General features: G+C 50.4%; 1 protein-coding gene across 1 annotated transcript in view; it reads right to left on the reverse strand.

Moving 5' to 3' along the window:
- Nucleotides 1–24,000, reverse strand: part of ALDH2 (aldehyde dehydrogenase 2 family member) — a 742,177-nt gene that overhangs the window by 577,485 nt on the left and 140,692 nt on the right. The window contains exons 2-3 of the mRNA XM_069619512.1: nucleotides 20,994–21,098; nucleotides 11,034–11,174 (exon numbers count right to left, since the gene is read on the reverse strand). Of these exons, the coding sequence (XP_069475613.1) occupies nucleotides 11,034–11,174; nucleotides 20,994–21,098 (246 nt within the window). The remainder of the gene's footprint in view (nucleotides 1–11,033; nucleotides 11,175–20,993; nucleotides 21,099–24,000) is intronic.

The following is a 24,000-nucleotide window of genomic DNA, read 5'->3' on the forward strand; positions in this document are numbered from 1 at the left end:
CTCCTCATCGGCACACCATCTCCATCCTTTTCCCTCACGCTCTGGCCTACCTCCCTTGGCCCGCTCCCTACCCCTAACTGTGAGGCTAAGAACCTTAGGGTCATCTTTGACTCCACACTTTCCTTCTCCGCTCATACCTCCGAGGTCTCTAAAAAGTCAAACTTCCTACTGCACCTCCTCACAGGTACTTTGCCTTTCCTCTCCTTCCCACGTCTCTCAAGCTCTGATTGTCTCTAGGTTGGACTATTGGAACAGCCCCTTTCTAAATTTAAATCTACCTGCCTCTACTCTCCGCCCTCTGCAACTGATCGACTGCGAGACTTGTCCTTGGCCTCAAGCCCTGGTATCGCATCTCTCCAGCTCTGAAATCTCTCCATTGGCACAAAGTGAAAGCAAGGATAAAATTCAAAACCCTCTGCATTGTCCACAAAGCTTTCTGGGGCCTGGGTCCAAAATACCTTCAGCTATCCCTCCGCAAATACCTCCCCTCTCGAGCTCTTCGCTCCTCTACCTCCAACTCCCTCCGGGGTTAATCGTTTTTCAAAGAAACTAGCTGGGGTAGATCTCCATCTTCAGCTGCGGCCTCCCTGTCACTCTAAAACTTGAGGAGAACCATCTCCGGTTCCGGAAGCACCTCAAGACCTTCCTCTTTGCTTCTGCCTGCTCTCCCCTGCTGACCAGCTCTCATGGCATTGTGCACCTGGCCACCCTCTTTCCCCTGGGTCCAAGTACCTGCTCACCCTGCCGCCCTCCTGCACTGCCTCCCGGCCACCCCTGGCACTGGATGAACTGTATCTGTACACATACAGCCCCCCCCCAGCCCATTTTCTTCTTTTCTGCACTTATCAGACTTACCCAGTCTGTCACCATAAACCCAGCACTTGCTGGCTGCACTATCACCGTTTATTGCCGCCATTCTATTTTTATTTATCTACTCTCCCACTCCCATGTACCCCCTCCCCCCCACTTTTCCCCCTTCCCATGCACTTGCGCGTTCTCAATGTCACTGGGCCTAGTAAAATCGTTGTTTTGTGTTCTCCCCAGTTACCCCTCCCTTGCCTAGTCGTGCTCTGAAACACCTGTGTACAAGCACGATACAAATAAAATATATTATATCATACCCCTACCCCACCTAGCCAACCTGTTAGGAAAATGTAAGGTCTACTTTATGTTGTATATTGCAGCCTAGTCCAAATATGTTCAATAATAGTCTGTTTCTATATCTACAGATCCCACTATGCCAAAGTACCTGAAAAGCCACAGGAGAACAGAATCCAAACCGAATCTGGGACCACTGGATGAATCTTGAGGATGCAAGATGATCTTCCTCGTTACAGTACCTTGGGTGCCTTGGCAGGCGAAGTGGTGGAGTTTATTGGTTTTACTCGACGAGACCCCCTCGAGGATGGACCCCCCCTTCGAAGGAGTCGTTGCTGGAACATCTTTGTCGAGAAGAAGGAAACCAAGGTCAGAAAGACAGCACTGCATGTCTTGCACAATGGTCTCCAATGTCGGGTTGCTACACTAGATGTGGATGTCCCATGAAGATGAAACTTGCTGTGGACCTCGAAAAGGTTTCATTAAATAAGACAAGACATGTGGCGGCCTTTGATGACTCTGTGGCGACGGGTGAAGTGGCAGAAGTATGTGTCGGGTTTCGGTATTTTGCAGTTTACCACGTTTCGGGTCTTAAGTGCTGCAGACGCAGTACGGGACTCAGGATGGCTTCCAGCAGCCTTGACATGATCACTGGGGTGCGGACCCTCCCCAAGTTTGAACCCTCGGGACATCTTTGGATTTTGGTGGCGGGAAACTTGATGGCGGACACTCCTCTGCAGACAGCGACCTTGGATCTTCTCCGGCGTGTAAAGGTTATGTCCCTTTAAGATTTCTTTGGATGGGTGGAACTTTGGCAGCTCTTGGTGTCTGGCAGCACTATGTCATGGTACTCCCCTCTTCCGGGTGGTACTCGGCAGCTTGGCTTCCAGTGATCATAAAGAACAAGTTACTTACCTGTAACTATTGTTCTCCAGCATGGGTCTGACATGGATTCACATGCTCATGAATATTCCCCGTCAGGCTGGGAATCACCGGTAAAGAAAAAATCAGTATCAGTTTCGTTTCTGATCTGTCTTTCTTAGTAGTAACCAATCACTGATCTCTGGGTCATACTGCCCCCAGCCAATGACTGCCCTCTCTCTAAGCCCCGCCTCTGGCAGCCATCCTCAGATTTGGTAGCACGCAAAGTGGCAGTATGACCAAGTGAAGAGCCGCAGAGGGTATGTGAATCCATGCCAGACCCATGCTGGAGAACAACAGTTACAGGTAAGTAACTTGTTCCTTCTCCAGCATGGGTCTGGCATGGATTCACATGCTCATGAATATAAGAATACATAGCAGTATACACATGCACAACCACGGGAGGTGGCAAAGGCTCAACATTAAGCATTACATCCAAAACTCAACATCAAGCAATTCTTACCTCCTCACCAGGCTCACCTTAGGCGAACAGGTTGCGCAGCACTGCTTGGCTGACCCTGGCCTCCTCCCTGGAATCCCGATCGACGCAGAAGAATCTTGTGAAGGTGTACGTAGACCTCCACGTAGCAGCCCTGCAGATGTCCAGCAGCGGCACACCAGACAGGAACGCCGTAGTAGCAGCAATCGCTCTGGTCGAATGGGCTCTCGGACAGCCGGGCAGCAGTCGGTTTGCCAACCGGTGACAGTGCATGATGCAGCCGGAGAGCCATCTGGAAATGGAAGTCTTCGAGAGAGCCTTCCCTTGATTCACAGACCCAAAGTTCACAAACAGTTGCGACGTCTTCCGAAAACTCTTCATGCGGTCCACGTAGAACTTCAGCGCTCTAGCTACATCCAGCGAGTGCAAAGTCCTCTCGGCTGGCATCGAAGGCGACGGGAAGAAAACTGGTAACACCAAGGGCTCGTTGAGGTGGAAGTCCGATGGCACCTTGGGCATGAAGTAGTGGAGCGTCCTCAGCACCACCCTCGTGTCATGAAAAGTCAAGTATGCAGGCTTGCAAGAAAGGGCCTGGATCTCTCCCACTCGTCGTGCGGAGGTGATGGCCACGAGGAACGCTGTCTTCCATGACAGGAACTTCAAAGGCACCGAAAGCATATGCTCGAATGGGCCCCCCCCTTCCCCCCTCCCTGCCCCGTAGTCCTGGTATATCGGGAGATGGCACCCAGATGTATTTTGATGGAGGCGTGAGCCAGTCCAGCGACAGTAGGTACGGCAGTACTTGAGGGGCCGTAATCCGCAGAGGATTAATCTTCTGTGCACGGCACCAGACCGAGAACCTCTTCCGTTTATGACCGTAACACTAAAGAGTTGAGGACGCCCTGGCTTTTGCAAGAACCTCTCTGCAGTCAGCCGGGATATCGTACCCTCCAAACTCTAGTGCTGCAGGAGCCAGGCCTGCAAGTTCAGCGACTGTGGGTCGTGATGGAGAATGGCGCCCCCTTCTCTGGAGAGAAGATCCGCGTCCGCCGGCACCTTGACTGGTGGGGATGTTGACAAGTCCAGAAGGTCCGGGAACCAAATCTGCCTCGGCCACGCCGGTGCGACGAGGATCATTCTGCACCTGGACTTCTTGAGCTGGTTGAGGAGGCGGAGCAGCAACGGCAACAGAGGAAATTCGTATAGAAACAGGCCGTCCCAAGGGAACGAGAAAGCATCGCCCATGCTCCTCGGCTGCGGGAACCTGCTGGCGAACCTCTGGCACTTGGAGTTCGTCGCGAAAAGATCGATCCGGGGTTTGCCCCATCGTCGAAAGAGCCGATCCACCTGGTCCCGACGTAGTTCCCACTCGTGGCACGAGCGCAGCTCCCTGCTGAGTGAGTCGGCGATGGTGTTTTTTTATTCCTGCCAAGTGGAAGGGAACCAGAAACATCCCCTGGGTGACGGCCCAGTGCCACAGATCCTGGGCCTCCTTGGATAGGGCTGCGGATCTGGTGCCCCCTGCTTCCGTATGTAGAAAATTGTGGTGGTGTTGTCGGTGAAGATCCTCACCACTTTGTCCTTGAGGGACAAAAGGAACGACTTGAGCGCCCAGAACACTGCTCGGAGCTCCAGAAAGTTGATGTGAAGAGACCTCTTCTCCGGGAGCCAAAGGCCTCTTGCGTGGAGATCTCCGGTGTGGGCCCCCCAAACCCTCCAGAGAGGCGTCCGTCGTCACCGTCTCCTGAAACGCTGGGGTTTGAAAGTCCGTGCCTGTAGTGATGCGAGCACGGGTACCCCACCATAGGATCGCCCGATGGAACTCCTCGTCGAGAGGGATCCTGTCCTCGAAGCAGCCCGTCACCAGAAACCAGCGGGCGTCGAGGAACTCATGTAGCGGACGCATCCGAAGTCTGCAAAGGGGTACAAGATAGATGCATGAGGACATCATCCCGAGGAGGGACTTGATGGACCTCACCCTGGCCACGTCCGTGGCTAGCAGGCGCCGCACCTTGCCCAGGATGGTCTTGGTCCTCTCCTCTGACGGGGAGGCCAATTGCCCCACTGTATCGAGCTTCGCTCCCAGAAACAGTGCTACTTGCGACGGAACCAGGTGGGATTTGGGGTAGTTAATGGCGAACCCCAGTTCCGTGAGCAGCCGGACGGTCCTCGCTGTGTGTTCGACGGCGAGTTCCCTTGTCCTTGCCCGGATTAGCCAGTCGTACAGGTAGGGGTAGACGTGGATCCCCTGCAGGCACAGCCGCACCGCCACTGGTGCCAGGCACTTGGTGAATACCCTGGGTGCCGACTTTAGTCCGAACGGTAGGGCTCTGAATTGGTAGTGGCGTCCCTGAACCACGAACCTGAGAAACTTCCTGTGCCCTTTTAGAATGGGGATGTGGAAGTAAGCATCCTCCAGGTCCAACGACGATAGGAAGTCGCCCTCCTCCAGCTGTCCCAGCACGTGCTGGAGGGTGACCATCCTGAATTTCTGCGCCTTGATGTATTTGTTTAACCGACGCAGGTCCAGGATGGGGCGCCAACAGCCTGTCTTCTTTCTGACGAGGAAGTACCTTGAGTACACTCCGGAGCCCCGGAGCCTCCTGGGGACGAGCTCGATGGCACCTTTGAGCATCGCCCTTACCTCCAACAGCAGTTGAGGGACGGGAGTCTCCTTCCTGGCCACGGGAGGAATGCGAGGGCACTTACTTTTGGAATTCCAGCGAGTGCCCGTTGGCCAGGGTGTCCAGCACCCAACGGTCGGTGGAGATGGACTCCCACACGCTGACGAACTTCGTCAGCCAGCCTCCCACTGGGGTGCTTCGGTGGGGGCCCCGACGACACTCAGTCTTGCTTGGAGGCAGCCTTGCCGCCCTGGCGACGACCTTGCCGCCTTGGCGACGACGGCGGATCCCCCTTGCTTGCTGCAACCTCTGTAGGCCTCCTGGGAAGAGGAGCGGGCCGCCTGGCGGTATGTGGAGGAGCCACCGCTGGATCCTTTGGAGGCACCCTGTCTGCCTCCAGAGCTCCGTAAGCGCTGTAGTTGTTTAAGTACCCCTAGTGCCCGGGCCGTATCCGAGTCGGTCTTGATGGCCTGGAGAGACTCGTCCACCGCCTTACCAAAAAGGTTGTTGCCGTCGAACGGCATATCCAACACTCTGGTCTGGACGTCCTGGCGAAAATCTGTCGCCTTGAGCCATCCTCGTCGTCGGAGGCAAACTCTGTTGCCCAGTTGGCGAAATCCGGTATCGGCAATGTCCGTTGCCACCATTATGGCGTGATCCGACGCCACCTCACCTTCCTGCAGAATTTGTAGGGCCTCCGCCCTCTTGTCGTCAGGTAGGAAGTCTAGCAGGGGAGCCATCTTGAACCAGAGCTCCCAGTCGTAGCGGGCCACGATCGCCAAGGCATTGGCCGCCTTAATCGTCGTTGCCGCCGACATGACGACTCGTCGTCCCATGGAGTCCAACTTCGTGCCCTCGCTGTCCGGCGGGAAAGTGGAAGTTGAAGCCGCCGCACCCGCTGCTTTCTTCTTAGCCGCTGCCGAGACGACAGAGTCCGGCGTGGGCTGGGTCCTGAGGCACAAGGGGGCGGCATCGGGGACTTGGTACTTCTTCTCGTCCCAGATGTCGTCGAGCAAAGGCACCGCGAGGACCGTCTTCCTCTTGGCCTCTTGTTGTTGATAAAGAAACCCTTCCTTTTTTTTGTTCTTCAGGGCAGAGCTGGAAGAGCTTGGATGCCCTGGTTATCATGGCATGAAAGGAGCCAATTTCGGCGGCTGGAGAAGCCCGAGGGCGGGGTGATGATGGGATGTCTGCTGCGTCATCACCGCCATCGTTGTCCGTCCCAGTCGATGTATCCGTCGCCGTATCCTCTCGAGGGTCCGGCGAGGGGTTGAGAGGTCCACAGGCCTCGCGGGCACGAGGGGTGGACTCTCCTCCGCTTGTTCGGAGGGTTTCCCCGACGGGCCTGGTTCTGGATCCTCCGTCAGGGTCCGTGGTAATCTCGTCCTCATCTCGGTACATAATGATTGGATCGCCAACAAAATGGCCGCCGAGCTATCCTGGGGCTCGGGTAATGGCTGCGACGGACGGGATGGCCGCTCCACTGAGCCCTCTTCATCGCCATCATTGCTATCTTCGATCACGTCAGCGGGGACCGCCCCCTGGGATCAAACCTTCTCGAACCTCTTGTTGAGGCCTATGAACCTCTCGTTGAGGCCCTTCTCGGTTTCCACCAGCTCCTCCTCAGAGGCGGATTCCGAGTCTGTAATGGCCACCGCCCACCCCCCTCTTTTTCCGCCAGGGACTTCCCGGGGGTCTTAACAAAAGGCTGGAAAGAGGATTCCCTCCGCGGTGGCAGGGATACTCTGGGCCCAGAGGCAGTTTCCACTGGCGTAGTCTCAGCCGGCTTCGCCAGGGTTGCAGCGACCACTTCGATAGAGGCCTTTACCGGCTGGATCAAAGCCCTCACCACCTTAGGTGCGTCCTGGGCCTTCGCCTGGGAGGGGGGGGGGGGGCAAGGGGGAGGGTCAGCGCCTCGCTCCCCCTTTCGAGATCGACCGGGGCTGCTCCAGCAGCTTCCTCTTCCCCGAACCAGAGCACTGGCTCGTGGTTGAACGTGCCAGGGAAGTCGCGCCCTGCCTGGCAGCCGAAGAGCCTGACTTTTCGGCGCTCCCGGTGTCCGCGGACTCGCGGTGCTTGGCCTTCTGTTGGGCCCCCGTCGCCGGGGCGCCCTCACAGGACTTAGAAGCCCGCTCAGACTTTTTCTTCACCTTCTCATCTGCTGTGCCCTTCTCCAGCCAGGCGGCGAGGCGGTAACGACGATCTTGTTTGGTCCTTTCTGAAAGGTTCTTGCAGAACGCACAGTCCTTCTCAACGTGCGTCTTGTCCTCATGAAGGCAGTAGAGACATTGCGAATGCTCGTCCTCCTTGAAAACGTTTTGTAATCCGCATCCAGGGCAGCGAGCTTCCCTTGTCCTGGGCCATGTCCGTTGAGGTAGGCCGCAGATCTTCCGGAATCCTCCAAGAAGCGTAAACTCGACGAAAACTTCAACCTTGAGGGGCGTAGAAGAATTCCGAAACAGGCCCCCGTTATCGGAAGTAGAAACGGTGGAGCTTGAGGCTCGATTAAACCAAAAAAATGAGAAAATCTCCTGAAAAAGTGCGAAAACGGAGCAAAAACTCGAGCTAAAGCACAGGGACTCCCAACACTTGAGCGTGCGGTAAAAATCTGAGGATGGCTGCCAGAGGTGGGGCTTAGGGAAAGGGCAGTCATTGGCTGGGCGCAGTATGACCCAGAGATCAGTGATTGGTTAACTACTAAGAAAGACAGATCAAACAAAACTGATACTGATTTTTTCTTTACCGAGGATTCCCAGCCTGACGACGGGGAATACTCATGAGGATGTGAATCCATGCCAGACCCCATGCTGGAGAAACACTCCTCCGGACCCTGGGCAACACAGACGACTTCTTGGCTTCAAGATATCCATGCACTCCTCTTCTGGGACCCAGAGAGATCCGGACGGCAGGCACGCAAAACTGGATTCCAGGACACTTTGGGTGAAGAGCAGCAGTTGGACAATGTTCGCTCGTAGCTATGGGACGACGTCGCCTATCCAGGTCCTCTCTGGTTCAGTCCTTGAATCAGCACGGCAGCTTTCGGATTAAATGAAGAGATGCAGCCGCAGACTTCTTCCTCCAGCTGGATTACAGGATGCAAGCTTAAGCTGACTTCAGCTTCGGTTTCAGGTTTCTTGTTACAGCTTCTGACAAAGAGGCACTTGTGAGACCGCCCATTATACAAAACACTCCCCATTCACTGAGGCTCAGACAGCCAATCACACGCAAGTGCATTAATGATATGATACGATATAAGATATAAGGCATTTATAATGCGCCTATACACAAGTGTTTCAAGGCACGACGAGGCAAGTGCGTGGGAAGGGGGCAGGGACAGTGCAGTACATGGGAATAGATAACATGTAAGTAGGGGGACTGTAGGGATGCAGCAACAGTCCCTAAGTGCGGGGGTTGCCAGGTGGGCACAGCAGGTGTGCGACGCTGGAGGCAGAGGGACTTGGGCCCGATATCAGAGGGTGTCCAGGTAGCCAGTGCAGTTCAAGTTACAGCCAGGAGGTCAGCAGAGCAGAGGAGGAGAAAGAGCAGAAGCAAATAAAGGTTTTGAGGTGCTCCCGGAACCGGAGATGGTTCTCCTCAAGTGTAAGGGAGTTAGGGAGGCTGTTCCAGTGGGAGGAACCAGTCGAAGAAAGATATAGCACCAACTCTATGCTTGGAGAAGCGACTGACCCTGAGGGAGTTGGAGGCAGATGAGCGAAGAGCTTGAGAGGGAAGATATTTAGGAAGAGAGTTGAAGGTATTGAGGCCCTAGAAGGCCTTGTGGACGATGCAGAGGGTTTTGAACTTAATCCTCGCAGCCACTGGGAGCCAGTGCAGAGATTTCAGTCCTGTAGAGATACGATCCCTGGGCTTCAGGCCAAGGAAGTCTTGCAGTCCTGTTCTTGATAAGTTGCAGAGGGTGGAGAGTAGAAGCAGGCAGATTTAGAAACAGGCTGTTGCAATAGTCCAGCCTAGAGAGAACCAGAGCTCTGGAGACAGTGAGCTTCTGGGGGAAGGAGAGGAAAGTAAGAATACCTCTGAGGAGGTGCAGCTGGTAGTGTGACTTCTTAGAGATGTCAGATGTGAGGAGAGAAGGAAAGTGTGGAGTCGAAGATGACCCCGAGGTTTTTAGCCTTGCAGGTGGGAGCAGGAAGAGGGCCAAGAGAAGCCGGCCAGAGAGCTACAGGAAAGGAGGGAGCGGGTGTGCCAATGAGGAGAATCTCAGTCTTACTGGCTTTAAGGCAGAGGTCATTGGTGAACGACTCCTGGATAGCAGACAGTGAGTCAGAGATGAGAGAAGGAGAGGAGGCGGACAAGGGTAGCCTGAAAATGAGATCAGCGTCATCTGCATAGCACTGAAAGTTGGGGCAGAGAGCAGCGATGCAGTGGGCAAGGAGTGTCAGGTATTGGTTGAACAGCCAGGGAGAGAGGTTAGACCCCTGTGGGACACCACAATTAGAGGAAAGAGAGGAAGGACCCAAGTTGGACCTGGGAGGGTTGGTCAGAGAGGAAAGAAGTCAGCCAAACCAGAGCCTGACCAGTGATACCCAGATTATCACGGAGATGGTGGAGCAGGATGGCATGTTTGACAGGGTCAGAAGAGAGATCAAGCAGTAGAGGACACAGGGGGCGTTCGAGTCAAGGTTGGAGAACAGGTCTTCACAGATGTTCAGGAGAGCAGTTTCCATGCTTCTGGCAGCTCTGAAGCCAGACTGATTGTCATGAAGACAACCAACAGATTCAGTGAGGAGATTAAGCTGGGAGATGGCCAGTTTCTCCAGGAGCTTGCCCAGGAAGGGAGTAATGGAGATTGTGCGATAGTTAGCCGGGAAGGAGTGGTCGGCAGAGGGTTTCTTAAGAAGAGGGTGCACAAGAGAGTGCTTGGGGGATGGGAAGACTCCCGTTGCGAAGGAGTGGTTGCAGAAATCAGCCAGGGCAGGAGCCAGGGATTCGATGTGGTCCTGGATAGTTGGAGGAACAGGGGTGAACTTGTTTCAACGAGACTTTCATAGATCGGACTTGTCTAGAAACCCAGTCTACGGAGAACACGGGAAAGGAAGAGAAGGAGGGAGAAGGGGTGGCTGCAGAAGGACCAGAGGAAGAGCAGGGAGTAGGGAGGGGATAGGAGGAGAAGGAGGACATGATGTCCTGAGTTTTAGAGATCAAGTGAGAAACCAGTGCCGTGCAGAGGTCCTGGGAAGGGACAGGAGAGATAGAGACTGCAGCAGGATTGGCCAGGCAGCACCGAATCAGGCTCAAAGGCATTCAGGCTATTCACCAGAAACCAGATACCCACAAAACAGAATGCAAATCTACTAATCCCCCCCATTCATGCAGGCTCCACCCCAAGGATGTACCCACAACAAGCTGTCCCGGTGAAGGCTCCAGCCAGTCTGGCAGGAGGCAGCCCATAGCCATATATGGTCCTTCCACCCAACAGCCATACAGGGGAAGGGGACAGAGCAAGGCAAAGGACGCCAAGATGTCACCAGTGGCCATCTTGCTTTTGTGTAGGAATCCATCGATTCCCATGGCAGGGCCTGGGTATCCCAAAAGTGAAGGATATCCATAGCCACTGTCGAATTAGCATGTAGCTGCCACCAGCTCATACCCTGCTCTGTGTGAAACACACATGTGCCCAAAAACATCCACTAACGGTACAAGGGTGTACCCCTATCGATGGGTGCCCAAAGGGTATCCCATTGGTACTGTTCACTAAAAGTTAAAAATGAAGAGCTGCACTGCCAGGGGTTTAAACTGGACTCCAGTGCAGAACACATAGAAAACACCAACAGAGAAGTGGTAGGACAAGGAAAAGGAGGCCATGTCCCTACAAAAGCATTTCGAGCATCACAATTGAAAAATGCACAAAGACTACTTGCCTAATAAATTACCTTGTTTGGAGCTCAAATAAAGGCCTTCACTACTGAGCCCAGGACAAAAACAATACTTACTGCTAAGTGCATTCGGTCCCTTTCCATCAAGTCAGCCAAGCGGTTCATTAGCACACCACGATGAGAGGCATCCATTCTTCTCCATGGGGAGCCCAGCTCAAAGGCTTGCCTTGCAGCCTTCACTGCCTTGTCTACATCTGCCTGAAATTACAAAGAAAAAAATTGAAACCAATCTGTTGTATTAATGCAAACCCCCAAACCCTGAAAATTTGATGTAGCGCCAAAGTAGAATGCATGCGTGCAAAGGAGAGGACTTGTGAGGTGTTTCAGACCATGTTGTAAAATACCTATGCACAGATTAGGTTAGATGCACTTGATTCAATGGTCCCGAAACAGCCTTAATGATGTCCCAGATTCATCAAAAAAACACAGCAGAGGCACTTCCATTGTGGGCTTCATATATAGCAAGACATGCTTTTACAGACGCTCAGATAGAACAAGTTACTTACCAACTGTTAACGTTCTTTGGACTGAATGTTCCTCCAATGCATTCCACATCTTTGACATGTAATGTCCACAGCTGTGCACTTAGGAAACTTTCGACAGAGGGCGTCCTGCGTCGATGGCGTCAGGTCCATGCCCCTCGAAGGCCTCCGTCGAGGACGTCGTCACAGGAGTGTTATAAATAGGACGCACGGCGCCCGTAGTCTCAGTTTAAGTTTTTTTCCCCAGAACATGCAACACAAGTCTGATGCCTGCTGGACTGCATTTTGCCTTGCGAAAACGGAAGCTGCAATCGCATAGGAAATTCTCCTGAGGGGCAGGCTGGGAGGGAGATGTGGAATGCGTTGGAGGAACATCCAGTCGAAAGAACGTTACCATTTGCTAAGTAACTTGTTCTTTGAATAGATTGGGTCCTCCAACGCATTCCACATCTTTGAAAGACCCCCAAAGCAGTACTAGTAAATAGAGGAGGGAAAAGAATTAAGAAGACCCAATTAGATTGCGGAATAAAGAACTGCGTTCCCAAATGCCATATCCTGACTATGGATTGTATCCAGTGAATGACATGCATTACTTACCGTAAAAGCATTTCTGATGATTGTATCTGCTTAGATTCACATGCTGTGCATAGTCCGACATCCGGTGGTCACTGCGGAGCATTGCATTTTGTTTTTCGTAGTCGAAAAGGGGACGTCGACATAGGCGTGTCTGTAATACTATCTCTATACTGATGTGTAGTGTACCCAAAATCCCTCACGCGTCGAGGTCCCTCTGTATTTGTTCTGCCCTGAGGGAGCCTTCTTAGTACGCGAGTGAGTACAGTAAAGAGAAAGTAATAAGAACTTTATGTTCCTTCCATCCGAGCGGGTAAGAAGGGTGGGCACATGTGAATCTAAGCAGATACAATCATCAGAAATACTTTTACGGTAAGTAATGCATGTCTTCTGATGTTTGTTAATCTGCTTAGAATCACATGCTGTGCATAGACTAGCGAGCAGTACCCGGAGTTGGAGGTGGGTTGTGAGAAGGAACAGTAGAGAAAAGATGTCTTAGTACTGCTTGTCCCACCTGGGAATCAGATCTAGAATGAGAATCTAGGCAGTAGTGTTTTGTAAAGGTGTGTACAGAACTCCAGGTTGCCGCTTTGCAAATGGACTCAAGAGGTACATTTGCAATGAATGCCCCAGTGCCTCGAGTAAAATGTGCTCTAGGCTTGAAGGGCAGTTCTCTCTTAGCAAGAGTCTAACAGAGTGATGCATTGGACAATCCATCTAGATATAGTGGATTTAGAAACTAAATCACCTTCTCTTCCTGCCGCCACTGAGACAAAGAACTGATTAATTTTTCCTAGTGGTGTAGTTCTTTCCATATAAAACATGACTGCCCTGCGCACATCGAATGTGTGTAGTCTCTTTTCTCCCAAGTTTGATGGGTTTTGAAAGAACGTTGGTAGCTCTATAGACTGGTTGACATCGAATTTTGAAATTAATTTCGGTGCAAACCTAGGGTGTGTGCGTAGAACCACCTTATCTTTGTGAACTGTAAAGGGATCTTGTATAGAGAGCGCTTGTAGTTCACTCACTATCCTAATTGAGGTGATAGCGATTAAGAAAGCAGTTTTCAGAGTGAGATTCTTAAGGGTTGCTTTGTGCATGGGTTTGAAGGGGGAGCCCATTAGCCTGGTTAGGACAACATTTAGGTCCCATCCGGGAGCTGGGTTAGATATAGGGTGGTGGATCCTTTTCACTCCCTCCATGAAGGCTTTGATAACTGGAACTTTCCACCACAACACCTTATGTTGAGACATAGTGTATGCAGAGAGTGCAGCTAGGTGAACTTTAATAGAATTAAAAGACTAATCCTGAGTCTAACAAGTGAGTCAGGTATAGAACAATTTGTGTGGGAAAGCAGTCAACTGGGTTGACGCTGTTAGCCCTACACCAGATGACGAACCGTTTCCACTTGCTAGAGTAGCAGTAACGAGTGTTTGGTTTCCTTGCTTCTCCGAGGATGTCCATGCATCTCTGTGGGAGCTGTAAATGTCCAAATCCTATGACCTCAGGAGCCAGGCTGCTAAGTTCAGGGTCTGTGGGCATGGGTGCAGCGTTCTGCCCCTGTCCTGTGACAGCATGTTGTACGGGCAGGGTAGTTTCACCGGTGGAGAAAGACAGGGGTGTGGGGGGCGGGTAGCATAAACAAATTTCCCTGACCATGAAATCCAGAGACCGTTCCCCTTGAAGCGGTTCTGGGGGTATCTGGAGGCATAATCTTGGCATTGGGTGTTCTCCAGAGTCGCGAACAGATCTATTTCTGGGAAGCCCCATTCTGCGAAAACGTTGGAGACAATGTCTTCTTGTAATCGCCATTCGTACTCTATGGGCAGAGGGAAGTCTCTGCTGAGTTTGTCTGCCAGAAGATTGAGTTCCCCTGGTACATGTTGGGATAACAGGAACATGTGTCTGAGAGCCCACTTCCATATGTTCTGGGACAGCTTGGACAGTCCTGGAGTGTGAGTGCCCCCCTGCTTGTTCAGGTAGTACATGGCCGTGGTGCTGTCCGAGGACCAGCACCGTCTTCCCTTGAAGGTGTGTCTGGAAAGCCTTCAGTGCTTTGAAGACTGCCAGTAGTTCCAGCAAGCTTATGTGTTTGAACGCCACACTCTGAGTCCAAACTCTGTGTGCAGTCTGGGAAAGGTGAGCACCCCATTCTGTGAGGGATGCGTCTCTAGTTAGAGTGGCTTCCACTGTGGGGGGTGGCACATGGTTTCCCTATTACGAGGTTTTCCTTCGACCAACACCGCAGCGAGAGAACCAGGACCTGCGAGGCCACCACTAGATCGTCCCATTGTCCGCTGGCCTGACACCATTGGCTGTTGAGCCACTCCTGCATTGGACGCATGCGCAGTTGCACGTGAGGTACCGAATAAATACAGGACGCCATAATTCCTAGCAATTGCATGGCTTTGCGTACGGTCACCTCTCTACCGACTACATATTGAGGGATCTGAAACGGCATATTTTGGACCCTCTCGTTGGAGGGGAAGACGAGGCCGTCCTTTGTTCGAATTAGAGCCCCTAGGAATTGCTTGACTTGGCTGGGGTCTAGACTGGACTTCTTCTCGTTGATGGAGAAGCCCAGTTGGAACAAAAGGTCTACAGTCTTTTGGGTATTTGAAAAGCATGTCTCGTAAGAATCCCGTTATGAGCCAATCATCGAGGTAAGGGTATACTGGAATGGACAGCCTGCGCAGGTGGGCCGCTGCCACTGCCAGTACTTTCGCGAATACCCTCGGCGCTGACGCTATGCCGAAGGGTAGCACTTTGAGCTGGTAGCGTTTGTCCTCCATCATAAAACAGAGGTATTTTCTGTGCGCTGGCAACATAGAAATCTGAAAGTATGCATCTTTCACGTCCAGTGTTGCCATGTAATCCGCCTGAGATAGCAGGGGAATTACCTCCTGCAAAGTCGCTGTACGAAATTTTTGAGGTTTGACAAATTTGTTCGCAGGGCGAAGTTCTAGTACAGGGCGCATTGTTAAATCCTTTTTTGGGTACAAGGAAGTACAAGGAAGTACACTGAAAAAAAAAAAATCCTTTTTCTAGTAGCAGTTTGACTTCTTGAAGAAGGATGGCGAGGTGCTCCGGTGATGGGCGTCTTCCCCTTGGTGGTCTGAATGTAGGGGACCGACTGAATTCGATGCAGTAACCGCGGGCTATGGTTGACAGTACCCAGCCGTCTGTGGTTATTCCCTCCCATGCTGGTAGAAATGATGTTAACCCGCCCCCGACCGGAGATGCATGGGAGGGGACCCGAACCTTTGGGTCATTTGGTGTTGGTAGCCGGGGAGCCTCTAGGAGTGGGGCCCCGACCTCTTCCCTTGCCACAACGTTGTCCTCTCGGAGCATATTGTGCGCTGGTTCCTTCGGTGGAGGACCAGTTGCCTGCTGAGTAGTACTGTTGTTGGTTTTGTCGTTGGCCACGAAAAAAGCGTCTGTTGCCGTAACCCCGCTTGTTAAGAGGTCTTCTGATCTGGTCTAGAGTCTTACGGGTATCAAATTCCTTCTTAGCTGTCTCCAGTGCGTCGCCCACTGCCTTACCCAACAGGTTTGAGTCCTCAATTGGTTTGTTGATGAGGGACGCCTGGGTTTCTGGCTTAAAACCTGAGTTTCTGAGCCAGACATGACGCTTGAGAAGTATCCCTTGGACTAATGACCGGCCAGCCGTCTCTGCAGCATCTACCGTATTTTTAATGATGCTCTGGTTTAACAGAGTACCCTCTGTTACAGTGAATAACTGATGGGTTCGTTAGGGCTCAGGGACTTCGAGGCCTTCACGTAACTTTCCCCATTGGGCATCAGCGCAGCTTTCCAGCAAGCTATTGTTATTGGCAATTCTGGTGGAGAAAGCTGCTGAGAAAGTAATTTCTTTTTCCCAAGGCATAAAGCTTCTTTCCCTCCTTGTCTGGGGGTGCTTCGCTAGTAGATAGCGGAACCCCTGCCCTCTTCCTTGTGGTGGTTACTACCAAGGAATCAGGTATAGAGTGATCCTTAATATATAATGGGTCCGACGGTGAGGAACTGAAAAGTTTCTCAATTCTTGGGTTGACCCCTCTAACCAATGCCGGTGTCGATAAAGATGGTATGAGCCGTCTGGACTGAGGTGAGAAGGGGAATGGCCTGACTAGTAGGAGGTTTCTCCTTAATTATTTTCCCCACAAAGTCTATATCGGGAGTAATTTTCCCCTGTATCAATTTCAAATGTGCTGCTGCCCTACGTAGCAGAGCATTGAAAGTGGACTGGTCATCCACAGGTGACGGGTTTCTGACTGGTGTGGTCTGAGGAGAGGACAGATCTAGAACGTCGGGTCTGTTGACGCCCCTGGATACTGCCAAGGCTGTGAGCCTTCTATGTCTGGGTCTTCTTTGAAGCCCTTTTCACCCATGTCTGGGTATTCTTCAAAACCCTCTGCAGGGTCTTGTAGATCCTCATTTAGGAATTCTTCATCCTCTTGAAAGTGAGGTGCCATGGTGATGGGGCAGAAATTGGTAGGGACATTAGGGTCGGGACATTAGGGTCTACTGTTTGAGTAGGGGTAGGACCCAGCAGTTTTGAGAACGCTCTGTACTGTATTCGAGGCGAATTAACTGTTGATGAGGCTGGTGATAAAAAAGTGCAAATTCTGCTGCACATTCATTTACAAGAGTTGCTGGGCAAATGTCACCTTTGCATTTGGATGGTTTTAGGCTTTTGAGGATATCAACGGTATCCGAGATGGAGAGTGGAGAGAGTGAGAATTTATTAGTCTCCTTCAGTGGCGGTGATAAAGTCGGAGTTTGGTTGAGGCACAATTTCGATTTTTTTAGTTCTATCTGAAGTAGAGATATTTTGTCTGCTAGGGCATTTTGAATATTACAGCACCATTGTTTGTCTGAGTCTATGATCTGGGATAGATGCTGGGGATTTAGTTCACAGAAGGGTGAATAACTCTCTCGTGTTGGATTGAGCATTAGCTATTCTCCTATTGTAGATTTCGCTTTTGGCTGAGAGGACTTTTTTTTTTTTAATAATCATTGGCCAAGGTCTGAAAAGGGCTCTTGTTAGCCGTAGTTGGCAATTTGCGCCAATTATTTTCAGCAGATTTTTTTGGCCACGCATTGTTCCGAGTTCTGGGGTGAACCAGAAGTTGATGTGTGCTGCTCGTTTAGGTTTTTATTTTTTGGGGTGCAACACTTTCTATGATTTCTGACATGACTGTTGTATTGACAAATCATGATTGATGCAGTGAGTCTGGGAAGGGAGTTAGGAAAAGTAACATGTTGTCTTTGTTCATATTCTTAAAGTTTCTAGAGGGAGCTGGGAGTGCTGGTGGCAGCAGGTTCCGATTTCTAGTAGTAATGGTAGAGGTCAAAATTATACTGTTGATCCGACCAGGGCGTAGGGTTGTTAGATTGTATGAGGGTGGTGCAGTTATCGTCGGCTAACCACTCTAAGGTACAACCTTTTTCATGTGTGGGGCAGTTATCCCTTGTGTGAACCCTTGGGCTTCCATAGTTTTAGCTAGGAGGTCCACATGGGTGTCAGAAGGGTCATTCAAACCAAGATTGAAGTTGCCCATTATAATTACTTTAGAGTGACGTTTCATGTTGCGAGACAGGAGGGTCGTAATGTCGCCTTCGAATGTGGAGGTGGCACCAGGGAGTCGGTAGACGACATGAAGAGGGAGTGTGCAGGAGGGTGTCAGGGATATTTTTAAAGGCAATGACTTCACCTGTGCTGAATGGAAGGTCAGAAGAGATCCTTATATTTAAGGCATCCTTGGCTAGCTACTCCGCCTCCTCTTGATTTAACTCTACCCTTTCTATAGATGTATACCCCTCTGGGATAGCCAGTGAAAAGTAACTGGGGGCCTGAGGCAGTGTGTAGCCAGGGTTCTGTAGCTGCTAGGAGGTCTAGATCATTAGTTTTGATCATGTCTGCAATATCCAGGGCGTGTGCAGCGATAAATCTAGTGTTTATGAGTGCACCTTTTAGGGCGATTGCATTCATAGTGGCAGAGGCCTTGCTAGAGGCGACTTTATAGGTTTTGGAATCGTTGGGTGAGGGAGGGAGTGGTGCAGTGGTGTTGTTGGTAGTGATGGGAGATTTAAGTAATCATAAATGAGAGTGTGAGGATAATCTATATGTTCTCAGCAGTCCCAAGATGGGGCTTGAGTGGTGGCTTGAGAGTCAGCAGGCACAGATTTCGGAGTATGATGATGTGTAGAGACATCAAAGGCGTAACTCAGCCCTGTTCTTGCGGTGAGATGGTAGAGTCGTGTGTTCATCTGGTGGTAGTGCTATTAGCGGGAGGTCATTGATGTGGGATTGATGTTTGGTCGTGTCTTTGATGGGAGTGCATATTGGGGGGGGGGTAGGGAAAGGCGCAGTTTGTGAAGGGAGTGGGGATGTGGATGGATGGTGGTGGGTGCAGCGAAGACATGCTAGGCTGTTTCCTAGTTGGATATACGTGCCTGCGGTGCAGAGCATATCCATTATGGGAGGAAGTTGTGGAAATGTTTCCCAGTAATTATAGACTAATAGTAGCAGAATAGAGAATGCAGGTAAGCAGGATGGTGGCTGACATAACACTCGGAGTGGGCTAGCTATGCTTAGGATACGTCTAGTAGCACAGCGGCTAAAGGTGGCCAGGGTCTCACTGGGCTGGTTATACAATAGTTAGCAGAGGCAATTGGTGCAGTGGCCATATAGTACGTAATACAGTGGCTAGCAATAGACAGTGTGGCAATAATCTAGGAGCACAGTGACTAGCAGTGGTGTATAACACAATTGACTGGTAGCTAGCAATGGGGAGCAAAGCAATAGGCTAGGAGCACAGTGACTAGCAGTGGCATATAACACAGTAGGCTAATGTCATAATAGGCGGTATTGCAGTGGGTAGCGCGAAGAGCTGCAGTGGCAGATACAGTAGGCTGGTGACATTTAGCATGGATGATGTTGCCCGTGGCTAGTAACATAAGAGGTAATGCGTAACAATGGGTCGCTTGATGTGCAATTAAGGGCGTTCGAGAACAGATAGAGTGTCACCAAGGTTGAGTATCGCTGTGAGAGAGGATACTGGGTAGTGTAGCGGTGGAATGTTATTGACTGTCGGGAGACCGGCTTAGAAAGCTTGCTCGCTCCAAACCTCTGTAGCTGGGGGTCACGTGGCGGCTGTTCGGCAGCTGATGGGCGCCATGTCACTGGCAGTTGGCCTGGTGCTGGCGGTATGGGATGAGCGACGGACGGGCTTTCAGGAGTAATGCACAGCGAGCACTTTGATGAAATCGATGCAGGTTAGGCGCGCAGGCAGGATCAGTGAGAGCCAGTGGACGGTGCGTAAATAGATACGTACAAGCATTGGTAGAAGGATGAATGTGGTGGCACAATTGAAATAGTGCAAGTGAAGTGAAAGGTAGCAGCAGCTCACCTTATTTAATCCGGGTGCAGGGCAGGTTGCGGGTCACTGCAACAAAAACGGCCTCATCTTCGTGAGCCTTTGCACAAGTGGACCGGCTTCCGCCTGCCGGCAGAACTGCTGCTTACAGTACAAAAGCTATGTTCGTTGCCTATCAATGTAGCTCCTGCCTCAATTCCAGTGCTCTAAATTCAAACTGGACGGCCATCTTGTGATCAGGCAGCAGATCTCCTGGATGAGGGTAGCTATGCACCAAAAGGGCTGGATAAGTAACTTCATTATTGTTACACGGAGAAGATGCATCAGATTGTGGACGATCTCACCTTCCAGGCACAGTGTGGCTCGGGCTGCCCCTGCATCACGTGTGCAAGGTCGTGGAGGCAGGGATGTCCGTCGAGAGGTGGGGGGGAGGCGCCTGCCCTCTCTGCTTGCAACGAGGAATGTTGACGCACAGCACACCTTCCCTCCAGCCAACTACCGGCTGCATGCAAAGTTCTCCGACAGCATGCCGTTCTGCAAGCCAATGACACTTCTGTCCGCGGAGCGAACAGGGAAATGGGTCTGCGTAGTGGACCCAGATATCACTAATTTTTTAGGGACAAAAATGTCAGTTTGCAACAAATGTACTGATCGGATTCCCACCAAACACACAAAAGCACGCTTTCTGATCCAAGCCCCTGCTCCTGCTGCAAATTTGGGTGAAATCCACCCAGCCGTTCGGGCTGTAGCCACGCACAAAGTTTTTGCCCATTCAGTCTATGGAAAAATAAATAAATAAAAAATATATATGACCCCGTATAACTTTGCCCCCCCTGCACAGAACCTCACCCAACTTGGCGAAAACATTCAGAGCGGGCCATATACTTGTTTTGCAAAGTTTGGTGAGGATTCCTCCAGGGGGGGGCAAAGTTATAAACTGCTGAAAAAGTGCTCCTCCTTTAACAGCCGACGCTGGGTAGCAGATATTGAAGATGAGGAATACATGAGAGGTCACAATCCATTTGAATAATTATTTTCAGTGTCATCCCTCAGTAGTTCAATTAAATGTTGAACTTACCCAAAACTTTAAAAAGATACTTAGCTTAAAGGCATTGGTCACCACTACTTTTACTACATAGGATATTCAAAGTGTTAGCTTTCACAGGCACTTACAGCCCCACAATACTTAGCTTTAACAATGATTGTGCCAAATTCCAATGCGCTGCACAGTAATTCAATTAATGTTCATGAACAGCAAAGAACCCCCCGCCCCCCGGTCATCAGCAGCTGGGAGCAATTGGGACCAGAATATTCAAGATTGACCTGCATATGGGGAGACAGGCCACAATATTCTTTAGTAACTTGCTACTACTGCTATGTGGTACTACCTGGTACAGAGATCAACTTCCAAATTGTCAGATATAGATGGTACTCTAGCCAGGTAGCCATTTATGAACTAAATAGTCCCACGTACCCCACTCCTGGCTCCCTTTGACCCCCACACATTAGACAAGGGGTGTGGTGTGGGGCAGGGACTGAAAAGAAAAAAATAGATCAGTTTTCATTTCATTGGGTCCACTTACTTTATCTCCCTCTGCAACTTGACAGATAATTTCTCCAGTGGCCGGGTTGATTGTCGGGAAGGTTCTTTTGCTCACTGCATCATGCCATTCGTTATTTATGAAAAGCTATGAAAATAAAATAAATGATTAAGAAATCTGGAAAGATGGCAGTATCATAATACCATTTTAGATGCAAGACCTGCACTGGTGGGGTTACAACACATGCTCTGCTTCAAAGAACTCAATAATGACAGCATCAATAGTACTTGCTTACTTACTGGGACAAGGCCACAAACCACCAAGGGTAGCACTGTGCAGCAAATAAACAGGATACATGCCAAAGTCTGGCTGAACAGGTCAACTCAACAAAGCCCGTTTTGCTAGAGTGTGCACTAATGGACCTTTCCTTATCCCTTCATTGTTGAAGGTTAGCAAACATTCTGTCACCAGAGCTCAACCTCACCCCACCCTCTCCAACTGCTGATAACTACTCATTAAACATAAGGTGCTTCTGCCAGTCAGTCCCCCACCAACCAACACCCTCTACAGGTTACTCTTTCTTGCTCATGGATCCCTTCTACCATACCCGGTCTCTTACCGTGGCTCTTTCAAGTCAGAAGTCATCAAATGTTTACCCGAAGAGCTTATTCCCCAATGCGTAGTGCTACCTCACAAACCCAAAAGTGCCATAAACTGCTGCTGCCACCTTGTTTGCTGGAACTTAAACCGCCCCTTAACGTTTTCCATAAAATGATTCTTTGTTCTCTTTTCTGCAGAGAGTAATTGCACATCTCTTTCCTCGTTTCAATCATCTTGCCACCTGTGTTTCGAAAATCCACAATTCTCTGCAGATTAGATAACCGGCACAAGCCAAGTGGCTATGCCTTCTTAATTACTGTTATAGGACCATTGTTTAGAGAATCTTCTAAACATGTACCAATGGTTCTATGTGATATTTCTGCATTTTGAAGGCTGTACACAAGAAAGACCGATTTCCTGCAAGCCCCTATCTTCAAATCCGGTTGCATCATCTACAAGGCCATCATCCACAAGTCACCAATCTGCCTCACTGAGAAACTCAGCATCGCCGGAGGCCTGCGATCCACCAGAAGCAAGGAAAAGTGCAGCCTTGAATTAAGAATGTGCAGGAAGGAAAAAAACAGAAAACAGGCAATCCCCGTCTACGCTCCAAGACTGTGGAACCTCCTCCCCGTCAGCATCAGACTTGCCCAATCACTTCTATAGTTCAGGAAAACTGAAGACCTTCTGTTTCAAGGAATAGCTGCTCCTTAACACCAGGGTCCACACACCCTGCACTCCTCACTCTACCCGAGACTCAGTGATCTGCTCCCCACCGCCCCACCTCCCTCAGTTGCTTGTAGATCCCTTGCTGCCAATTGTCCACCCTCACGCTCCCTGGTTAGCTACCTGCTCCTTTTTTCTCCACTTCCGTCACTGTGTTCTTCCCCCTATGATAAGCTGCGTTGCTTCCGAACTAGGTCTGTGCTCAACAAATAACCTAATTCACACATGACTTACGTTACGTGAAAAAAAACCATGGAAATTGATCTTTGCAAGAATTAGTCATTTGTAACCAGGGTTGTTAATGCACTAACTCAGACATTTGCACAAAAGCAGCTTTCACAAAAAGGTAAATACTTCCACGTCCTTGATTATTTCATAGGTTAATGCTTAAGTGTTTCCTGTATATTGAGTGCTCTTGCCAACTTGTCTATGCCAAGGTTGAACCTTTCTCTGCGACTGCTTTTTGAGTGGTGTGACGAAGCGAGGGAATTTGTCCCTTCTCCCCAAGGGGGGAGCCCCTTCCTGTGAGGCGAGCCTGCTCCACAAAACCCTTCCTAGGGGTAGAGGCAAGAGGGACCTCACCGGTAGCGACTCCCCCCTTAGGGAACCAAGACTCATATTCCTGAGAGGAACTCCCTAAAGCTGTACACATCATGGCCAACATCAGACGCTCTTAAATACCAGAAACCTCTTTACATCAAGACTGGGGTGAAGAAACTCTGCAGGGATGCCGTTATTTTACAGAAAAGGACTATGTCCCTTTATATGAAAATAGCCAATTGACTGAGAAGAGTACGTCAATTAACGTAACCACTATGAGGAGTAAGAGAGGAAGCATACGCTGGCTCAGGAAGACCTCTAGTGCAGAGACACCTGCAAGCAGCAGGAACCTGAGTTTCAAACTTGCTCTACCCCAGAGAGCAGAACGCTAGGCGTGTGGCATAGCAGCAACGCTATAATCCAGCAGGGCAAGTGCTGAGAACAGATGGCGACAGGACCATGGAAGTATCCGTGGTGAACCGCTGGTCCAACCAACTTCGCTGGGAGAAGCCTGAAGGCGCCCGGTTCCTCATTCCAACACCGGAGAACCAAGAGGTGGCGAGAAACCAAGAGGAGACGAGAGACTGAGAGAAAACAAACTGACAAGAGAAAGGCAGCGGAGTTCAAACAAGAAGTATTCTGAGGAACCCGACTCCAGGTGACATTCTCCCTCGAAGAAAAATCTAACCAAGTAAGGGAGTCGCGTGTGGCCTCAAAGAGGGCATTTTGTTTTGTCATCTTTTTATTAGTTATCAAGCAACATTCTGCAAATCGAACAATGGGATTAGCAGCATTCCGATATCCTCAATATCACATAACCAAGACATATGATAAACGTAAACATGAACAGAAACTAAAAACAAAGTAAAAAACAGCCTTTTACATTACCAAGGAATATATATAGATCACCAGATTTATGTGGGGCTCGCCTTTCACCACGAGCCGTTCATTTTCAATAGCATCAGGAACTATTTTGTTTACGTATCAAAACAATGCTGCAATCCTTTTCTGTGGCCAATCACCCAGTATACAGATATGAATAGTAACTTCCATCTAGTAGAATTTAGGGTCCAGAGAGGTTTGTCACCAGAGGTGCAGAACAAGGCTTGTAGAAGGGCATTCCACACCTTTATATTATCAGTGACCGCCTGGCCTCCTCTCTGTAATGCTCTGTACCACTCCA

The sequence above is a fragment of the Ambystoma mexicanum genome, chromosome 10 (assembly GCF_040938575.1).
Source record: "Ambystoma mexicanum isolate Mex_15411 chromosome 10, UKY_AmexF1_1, whole genome shotgun sequence".
Taxonomy (NCBI): domain Eukaryota; kingdom Metazoa; phylum Chordata; class Amphibia; order Caudata; family Ambystomatidae; genus Ambystoma; species Ambystoma mexicanum.